We start from the raw sequence: 9,841 nt of genomic DNA on the forward strand, positions 1-9,841 counted from the left end.
GCCGTCTTTGTCCTCCTCTCCCCACATCGAATGAAACACGCCACTGGTAATGAATAATAATTTATTAAGCGAACGAAACGGACGTCTCCGACGATCAGTAGCGCAGGCAGTGGTCGTGGTGCAGCGCGTGATGCAGCTGAGGCGGCGGCGGCGCGGCGTTCTCCTTGTCGCGCGCGTAGGGCGGCGGCGGCGCGCCGAAGTCGCTCAGCGGCGGCGGCTCGTACTCGTCGCCCGAGCCGTCCGACGCCTCCAGGTAGCCGAAGAGCCGCGCCGCGCCCGCCGCGCGGGTTTCCCTCCTTCGACCGCCGCCCGCCACCGAGCCCGCGGCCGGCCCCGAAGCCGCGGACGGGACGCCCCCGGCGGACGCGCCGGCGACGCCGCCGCCGCTCGGCTGAGAACCGCTCGGGAAGCCGCCGCGTGCCACGCCGCTCGGCACCTTTAGGTTCCGGTTCTCGACGTGACTGTGGACGGAGATCGAGACGCGTGAGTGCGTGGGAGGCCCGGAGGCCTGAGCGCCGAGAGGGGCGGATACGCACTGGTGGTCGCGCAGGTGCGCGGCGAGGTGAGCGGCGTCGTCGGCGAGAAAGGGGCACTTGGCGCAGGCCTTCTTGTTGTGCACCTTGTGCACGTGCGTGGCCAGGCGCTCGGCGCGCGCCGCCTTGTACTCGCACAGCGCGCACGCGAACGGCTTCAGGTGCGTGTTGAGGTGCCGCTTGAGGCACCAGTTGTCCACGCCGGACCACGCGCAGTAGCAGCATGCATAGCGCCGCTCGCTCTGGGGCTTTGACGGACGGTCGTTCTCAATTCAAGCGATTACAGTTTGAAATAAATCAATAAAATAATGATTAAAGTTGTTTTTGTGAATAATACATGTTCAAACAAAAGGTTCCCCACGTAATTGATTCATAATTATAAAAAGATAACTAGGATAATGCAGAGAAACACGTAAATCTTTTTATTTAAGTGTTTGTAAGATTGTCGCGATTTTAACGTGTGTAAAATAAAATCGCAATAAATAAAGTGCAGCAGTTTTTGAGTTATCAAGTACCACAGTCCAGTATTAATTATCGAGTTCGATAATTCTAACCTATGGTATCTGGTATTTTCCTCTGTCGGCGGTCAGCATATGATGTGCTTTTACTTTCTCGTAAGTTCGATAATGAGTGAGCTTACTTTGCGTCGCACGGGGATGGCTGCTGCGGTTTTGTGAGGGGCGGCCGCGCTCTCGGCCTTGGCAAGCGGAGCGCGATCCGCCTTTATCGGCGCGGGTCGACAGTCGGGCTGAGTCGCCACGGGCGAGCCCATCGTGACCTCCGTCGCTGCCTTGCCGCCTCCGCCCGAATATTGCGCGGTGCCACTCGATACCACGCCCGCCGCCGCGCCTTTGCCGCTCGCCCGGCGGATGCGGTTCAGGTCGTACGGCTGATCGCGGTGCATGCGAAGGAAGTGTTTCTTGACGTGGTCGGCGCGGTTGAATTGTTTCTGACAGAGATAACAGTGGAAGGGTTTTTCATCGCGGTGTATGTTCTCGTGGCGCGTGAACAGGTCGCGGCGGTCGGTGGCGTACGGGCACGAGCCGCAGGCGTAGCGCTTGCCGGCCTCGGCCGCCGCCGCGACGCTCTCCCCGACGGGGACGCTCTCGCCGGCACCCGCGTTCCCGCCGCCGGCGTTGCCCGTCGATCTTCTCTCCGTTCGGGCCGCTTCCACCTGAAATTATGAGCGATCGCGGTCAAAACGCAGATGACGAGAGATGGCCCTCGAGGCGAGCCTGACGCACCTTGGTCTTGAGACGCTGCAGATAGCGAGTGAGGTCGTCGAGGGCGGGGTTGTCTCTGAGCAGGTGGTCGGCGGCCGCGGGATCGGAGTGGTGGTCCCGCGCCAGATGGTGTCGAACGGCGCGGGCCCATCCGCTGGCGAATCCGCAGCCGGCCAGCGGACACTGGAAGGCGCGCGCCTGCGAGTGTGTGCCAAGCCAGTGCTCGGCGACGCGCGCCAGGAAACCGACACATTCGCACTCGGTGCACTTGAAGAGGCGCTGCGCGGGGTTGTAGGCGGCGATGCGAGAGTGCGCCCACGCCAGCGGCTCCTCGGCGGCCGTCCAGCGGTCCTCGGCCGTGGGGTCGGTGCGCGGCGTGAAGTTGGCCTGAAGGATGCCCGGGGGCGGGAAGCCGTTCTGCATGAGCGCGGCGAGACCCCATGCCGTGATGTGCTCCTCGGGCCGCAGCTCGTCTTCGGGCAGCTCGCGCTCGGCCGCCGGGAACTCGACGCCGACGACGCCGCCGATGCCGACGCCGACCGTCGCCTCCTCGCCGTACAGCTTTTTGGTTATCTCCTTAAACATATCCTCGCAGTCCATCGCGAGAGAGGCCACGCCGGCGCCGCCGTCCATTCTCGGCCTTCGGCGGATCCGCGCGAACGCGGAAGGCTCGGAGCCGGCGGCCGCGGCCGGGCCGCGAGGCCGCCGACGCGTCGCCCCGATCGGGACACGGGCGCGAAATGCGGGAGGCGGGTGGGGGTCCGCCTTCTCGTCCGGGTGCCGGGTGCTGGCCGCGCGGCGGGTGCGAGCTAACTAGGCGGCGGCGGCCGGCTGCGCCGACATCGATCGCCTTTGCGCGCGCCGCCCGCCTCGCCGCCCGAGCCCCTGCCGCCCGCCGCGCCGCTATCGACCCGCGACCCACACCTACGTGGCTTTTCCCTTTTCTATGAAGACTCAGTTACTACTGAATCTCACTTGAAAGGTTAATAATACACAAACCCTTATCGGTAGAATCGTCATAGCTGTTTCTAAAATTTATTCCTAATCGGCGAGGTCTGCTCGGCTACAAGCAGAACACTCCACAACCAAACAACTATATATTTAATTTATATTCAATTGTATCTACAATGTTATGAAACAGTTTATCGTACGAATTACATTCGGGCACTCGACGTTTGCTCTGTTTTGGTTTTGACTATACCAACGGTAAATTGATGACCGATTGCCTATTTTTACTGTAAGGCACTGGGTGTAGTGAAAATATCGGTCGATGGGGGCAGGGGGTGTTTCTCGTGAATGAATTAAACGCCCCTCACAAAGCCCCCCGATAGTCGACCGTGCCTACAACGACAGCTAGGACTTACATTAAACATTTAAGGCGCACCGAAGAACTATTTATGTTCGATATGTTCCAGCTAATTCATATATCGTAATTCTATATTTTTGTTTGACTCGTGAAACTTTAAAACGTAATTTAAGTATCCAGGTAGACAGAAACGCGACGAAGCACGTCACCGTTACGTAGCCCTTACCGAATTTACCATAGTATTAAACACAACTTCAATAAAAACATCGCAACGCGCCTTTAGGTTTCAGACATGAATGAAAATGGCCGATGGCGCGAAGAGCTCGCTCAAAATCGATAGGCGCCGGCGAGAGTGCGGCGAGTGTAGGCGCGCTGCGGGCCTAGTTCATCGACCTGCGCGGCGGAGACGGCGCGCGTGCGCGGCGGGGCGGCGGAGTTCGGCGTCAGTCGCGCCCCGGCCGCGGCCTCTTCCGTCAGTCCGCGCCATGCCGCGCCCGCGACGCCGCTAGCGCGGGCGTGGCCGGCCCGCCGCCCGCCCAGCCCGCCGCAAGCGGGCCGTGTGAAGCCGCGCCGTGCCGATATTCACTCGACGCATCGCGACTGCGAGTTCGCCGCTATGCTGTCCCGGGATTCGCTCTAGGAAGCGCTGGTGTCGAATTCGGCCGGAGCCGTCGGTACGTCCCGTCCCGATCCGACCGCGTAGTTAGCCCCGCAGCGAGCCCCGCTTTCCTCTCCTCAACTCTAGGTTCAGGCGAGCGTGGCGCGGCTCTTCCGGCCCGTGGAGCAGCCGGACGAGCGCGCGCAGATCGGTCTCGGCCGTGAGATGACACATTTTCTATCCCCGTCTCTCTTTCTCTCGTCGAGGCCGCTCGTAGAGGATACACACGCCACGATATCACGGGACTGCGACATGTTTCGTGGAAAGCGTAAATAACGAAGATCAATGCGTTGCAGATGTGCAGCGTGTCGGTGCCGCGCGGCCCGGCCGCCGCCGCCGCTAAGCCTTGCTGTCTCTGCTGGTGCTGTTGCTGCTCCTGCTCCTGGTGGGTAATCGCACCGTACCCCCACTTTTTATTATAAGTAGTGACGGGATTGTCAAATGCCGAAAATACATAATTTAAAACTACTATTACCGTCCAGGCCCGACCCGATGATATTCACTAAGCGCCTGATCTTAATTTAAGAGCAAACTTGTCCTCGACAATATATTCTCTATGGATCGTGTCCGCGACGTTTTAACATTTTCTTTGAAGTGACTATGTTCCGTCCAAGTTGTCCTCAGGACAGTTTTCTACATCTCGGAAAAGTGTTTAAAAACTACAATACCATCTACAGTAGTGTTGAAATATTATTTATGGAAGCCATGACTTTTGAAAATGTTTCACGCTTTACATATTATTTTCTTAATAAATGATGACAATTAAGTCGCTTAACACGAGTACTATTGCAGTGAAACAGGTTGCTTTACACATCTTTTACACTTGTTCCGTTGGCAAATGACCGTTTGCTTTCAAAGTTGCTAAGTGTGATTTCGTTTCAGGGCTAAGTGGTAAGTGCGGCCCTCGGCGCCTCACCCCCGTTTCCCACTGCGCGCGCGACATTAGCGGTGGGTAAGTGTGACTTGTGATACGAGCGTAGAGGATAAAAACTGGGACTGTGCAGGTTGGCGGCGCGCGGGCCCGACGGCGGCCCCGGCAGGAAGCCGCGCGACCCCGGCGCTTCGCCCTCCGAGCCGCTGCTCGACGGAGACGCGCCGTGAGTAGCCGCCCCTCGCGCTCCTCCGCCCCTCGGCCCCTCGCCGGCTCACCTGCGTCTCGTTGCAGGCCCACGCTCGACGAGATCCGCGGCTGGGGCGAGTCGTTCGAGCGGCTGATGCGCAGCGCCGCCGGCCGCAAGGTGTTCCGCGACTTTCTCCGCGGCGAGTACTCCGAGGAGAACATCATGTTCTGGCTGGCGTGCGAGGAGCTCAAGCGCGAGACGGACCCCGACGCCGTGGAGGAGAAGGCGCGCTTCATCTACGAGGACTACATCTCGATCCTGTCGCCCAAGGAGGTGTCGCTGGACTCGCGCGTGCGAGAGACGGTCAACCGCAACATGGTGGAGCCGACGCCGCACACCTTCGACGAGGCGCAGCTGCAGATCTACACGCTCATGCACCGCGACTCCTACCCGCGCTTCGTCAACTCGCCGCTCTACAAGGCGCTGGCCCGGTTGCCCGCCGCGAACTCTGAGTGACGCCCAGTGTACATACTATTTCCCACTTCGACGTAAGGTAGTTAATTATCATTGAACAGGTACTAATTTTGTATATAGTTAGGTAAGTGACGCGCGAGAGCGAGGCGCGGGCGGTGCCGAGACGGTTCCGCCGCGCCCCTCGCCCCTTCCCCCCCGACCCTTCCCTTCTCCCCCTTCGCCCCACCACCCTTCGAAACCCTCCCGTCTACATTGCTCGAAAGCAATAATGGTGGACCAAAGAAGTTTGCCAGTGAGTCAACGAATAAATCTGTTCATGTATATCGGTGTTTCATTTGAATATTAATATTAAAAAGTCAATATAATTGGCTTATAAATGAAATATTGAAAAAGTCGCTGCGGTTGTTTCAATACTCTTTAGCAACCGCCCGTGAACTGCCGACTTAGGTATTGATTAATGTACGATGTGAGCATAAATGTTACCTAAGAATAAATAATAAAGAATAAAGGGAGACATAATATAGTAATGTATGAGTAAAATTAAATGTTAGTAGTTATACTAAACTCGATACAAACAAATTATTCTCCATTTTTTTAAAAAGAAATATAAACTTCCTTTTCCCAAAAGTTTGTTTAAATTCTCGAAACCCTCCGCTATACGCCTTAACGTGATGAAAACATTGAAAATCTTATGTCTAAACAGTAGGTACAAATAGGTACGTAATAACACCACAGAGAATGGTTCGATAGACGTTGATGCAACTCGTTTTAAGAAGCACTATTAAGCCCCGAAGACATAACTCGATATGCTCTCGATTCGACTGACCTTGAATGAGTTTTAGTAACATTCAATTAGGGGTTAAAAATATAATATAATTGATGCTGACATATTTGTAATTTTTCTTAGAATGTGAAATTAAAAAAAAACTGTTGGCTTATATTATATTACTACCGAATGTTAGAATTGGCAGAATTTATTGGCAACAATTGTTAACTTACAAATGCATTTTGCAAGATATTTGTTCGGGGTTGGGATAAATGGACTATACTAGAGGCGTGAGATGAAATTGTATATTATTTGTCATACTTTCTGAATATGTTTTGGTGCGAATTGAGTCAGTACGTAAACCTTTGAAAAAATTCTACGACGGTTCATACCGCGAAGTAAAAAATAGGTCCAAGGTTTACATCATTCAATTACCAAATGGTCAAGCTGCAATATCACTTGACAGGCTTAAACCAGTTTATATGTATAAAGTATCTTTTTTACCTAAATGAAAAGTATACAAATATAGAAATAAGTTTTTATAACGCTTCGCTTACCTAATAATTTACTCGGACGCCTGAACTAGGCGTACAAGTGAATATAACAGAAAATGATTAAAGGCCCATATTGTAGCGGGTCTATTTAATTTTAAATAATGTGTTCTAAATAGATAATTTCGATTTTATAATTTTTGATGAGTGTCACATTTATTAATGGAGTCATTGTTGAGATTTACTCGGGTTACGTTAGACACATTTTTATTGTGATATATACTTTTTGTTAATTATAATTGATAATAGTTACGTCCACTATTTAGAATTTTATAGTGAGTGTTTAGTGCGTTTTTGAGAACTATCCTGAGGCAAGGTATTAGCATCAATTTAACCTCTCTTTGTTCCCAAACTAATAGAATTTCTCCAAATCCTTACGTCTGATAATATTGTGTGCCTTTCTTCCTGGTAAGAAGATATTGTAACGAGGTATGTACTCAGGACTTATTATTCTAGAAAAAGATTGTGTATCGACCGCCACCGAACCGTTCTTTGTGGTACACTAACAAAATGACATTCAAAATCGTTCGTCATTTGTGTAAATTAAGTGTTTTTAGACAAATTTTACAGCGTTTTATGCACGTAAATTTGTTATTTAGTGCAAAATTGCATCATCTTTTTTTACCTACGCGTATGTATAAAAAAGTGAACAAAGAAATTAACTGTACGGTTCCTGGGTCAAGGGGATGCTTTAAATAATAGAGATTTATTGATTTACTCTATATTTACCACTCGCGTGTTACAATAGAATATGAGCGAAATAATGACGTGCTAATTGCTATATACCGAATGAATACAATTTAACAGTCAAAGAGAGTGCCTACGTCTGGCTATGCTCTCGGGGTGTAACTCCGACGATTTGGGAAATCGTCACGCTTATAAGTGATCGAAATGTACATCCATGGCACGTACAAACATAGGAATTGGTCAAGCTTGTAAATGAGCAAGAATGTACGAACCTTGGCACGTACATAGGGATCATCACGCTTATAAACTAAGAAAGCCTGAGTGAGCAAAATGTACAGCTTTGGCTCGTACAGTAACTTTTAGCTATTTATCGCAATATTTTCTAAATTAATACATAAATCATTCAATTGTATGTTCACTATTCCGTAAAATAGGTCAATGGAAGTATATTAAGCAATAAAAGGTAACTCAATTGATATAAAGTTAAATTATATTACGAAGTAACGTTGGTTTCGTATTTTAGGTTTTCTCGTTTCGTATTGTTTATACATCCAATATTTAGCGTGCGCCGTTAGCCAGTTATAAACTTGCTAACGGCGGCTTATCCCGTATTACACTGGCCGGCCGCAGCTCCTACACCGGCCGGGAGCGAAGTATTGAGCGTGCGCAGCCGGGTTCCATTGCTATTTAAATAAAGAGAATCAATTTTTAGTTAACTGACTACCAAAATGGAAATGTTTAAATTATATTGTTTTATTGTTGTTTGTTCGTCAGTGTTATATTTAATGACAGAAGAAGTGAATAAAGAGAGTTTACGTGATTTAATTGCTAGAAGAACGTCCGCCAAGGGACAAATTACTAAATTTAAAAATTATTTAAATAGCATTGCCTTTTTAATGGAACTAAACAACGTTCAATTAACGGAGTTAGATTTAAAACTCACTAAATTTGAAGCTTTGTCTATGAAGGTTGATGATTTGCAGAGTGAAATTATGAAAATATTTCGGCTGAAATTGAGAAACGCGATAAAATTGAGCAAGATTTAATTATGAATATAGCAAAGGCCAAAACGTTAGTCGAAAAATTCTCCAAAAAATTAGAATGCGAAAAATGGCGAAATTCGTGTCACAACGCGTCATGTTGCATAGATGATCCTAATCACCTCCACGAATCAGGGTTGAAACTCCCTCAAATTCAAATAGCCAAATTTGATGGCGCATATTTCCGTTGGTTGGAGTTTCGGGATACTTTTGAAAATCTGATACATGATCGCATATCAGATATCCAGAAATTCCATTACCTCGTATCTTATTTGAAAGGCGACGCGGCCAGGATTGCGTGGAAGATGATTAGCAATAGATACGACAACAAAAGTATATTGATTAATTATTATTTAATATTAAACATTTTATAAATTTATGATAGACCGTGCTGATATGCTCGTCATTGACTATAGCTAATAATTATTATATTCAAAGGCACGGTCAAAATAAAAACAATGTCTTAAATCGTTTGCCATAAATAACAGCAAAAATTATAGCAAGAAATAAAATACTACATCTATGTGTATTATTTGAAATGAGCGTTATAAGATATATGATTGTCCATCGTTTAAAGCGATGGGGGTTGACGAGCGAATGATGGACGTGACAAAGTATTAATTGTGTATTAGTTGTTTGAGACAAGGTCGACCCGAAAGCGAGTGTCGCATGGGTCCATGCCGTGAACGCGACTGCACCAAGCGTCACAATAGTCTGCTCCATCGCCCATCATCCTACTCAAGCCACCTCACTCTCATTGATGAACAAGATGAAAATGAAATTATCGTTAACTATTCTAATCACATTACAAATCAGGTGTTATTTATCTACTGCTATCGTTGAAGTATCGAATCCAGTTGATCATCAAAAGGTCAAAGTTGCTCGTGCTCTTTTAGATTGCGGAAGCCAATCGTCATTTATATCTGAGTCCCTAAACTGTCCAGACCAGCCAGCCTGTCAAACAACCAGACTGTCATTACAGTCTCGCCACATTGACACACTAAAGGTCATTGGAATAGGCAACACTTCTTCAATGAATGTAATTCAAAGTTGTGAAATTCAATTGAAAGCAACAAATAGTAATTTCAGAGCAATGTTATCGTGTTTTGTGTTAAATGAGCTCACGTTGATATCAAGTAAATTAAATTACCAGGAAATATTCAGTTGGCTGACCCCATGTTTTATCAGCCAGTTCCCATAGATGTACTAATAGGTGCCGATCTCTTCTGGGACATTCTAGGCAACAAACAACGTTCTCTAGGACCAAACTATTCTAAGTTAAGGAGTTCATAGTTAGGTTGGATAATCTCTGGCCCTATAAATTCAGCAGTATCTAGCAATAGGATACACTGTAATCACGCCATTGTCTCTTCAACGAAATGAAAATATAGAACCGTTAGTTTCTAAATTTTGGGAGTTAGATGAAGTTATAAGAATAGCCACCTCAATTTTGGGGAACTTAATACTTTGGTTACACAAGTTTATTTTAAGATAAAACGATATAATTCTTGAAGATTGTACATTAGTTGACTGAAACATGAG

At 48.5% G+C, this 9,841-nt stretch overlaps 2 protein-coding genes across 2 annotated transcripts; one reads left to right on the plus strand and one right to left on the minus strand.

Moving 5' to 3' along the window:
• Positions 1-50: 50 nt before the first annotated feature.
• Positions 51-2,783, minus strand: LOC123714523 (protein charlatan). The gene is made up of 4 exons (XM_045668838.1): positions 1,778-2,783; positions 1,174-1,707; positions 537-781; positions 51-461 (listed from the first exon to the last, which is right to left on the minus strand). Exons 1-4 carry the CDS (start codon positions 2,387-2,389, stop codon positions 95-97), a joined length of 1,758 nt encoding a protein of 585 aa, XP_045524794.1. The 5' UTR covers positions 2,390-2,783; the 3' UTR covers positions 51-94.
• A 708-nt stretch (positions 2,784-3,491) lies between these two features.
• Positions 3,492-5,576, plus strand: LOC123714593 (regulator of G-protein signaling 19). The gene is made up of 5 exons (XM_045668966.1): positions 3,492-3,736; positions 4,017-4,105; positions 4,603-4,611; positions 4,725-4,817; positions 4,886-5,576. Exons 2-5 carry the CDS (start codon positions 4,017-4,019, stop codon positions 5,295-5,297), a joined length of 603 nt encoding a protein of 200 aa, XP_045524922.1. The 5' UTR covers positions 3,492-3,736; the 3' UTR covers positions 5,298-5,576.
• The last annotated feature ends 4,265 nt before the right edge of the window (positions 5,577-9,841 follow it).

This window comes from Pieris brassicae, chromosome 1, assembly GCF_905147105.1.
Source record: "Pieris brassicae chromosome 1, ilPieBrab1.1, whole genome shotgun sequence".
NCBI classification, from domain to species: Eukaryota; Metazoa; Arthropoda; class Insecta; order Lepidoptera; family Pieridae; genus Pieris; species Pieris brassicae.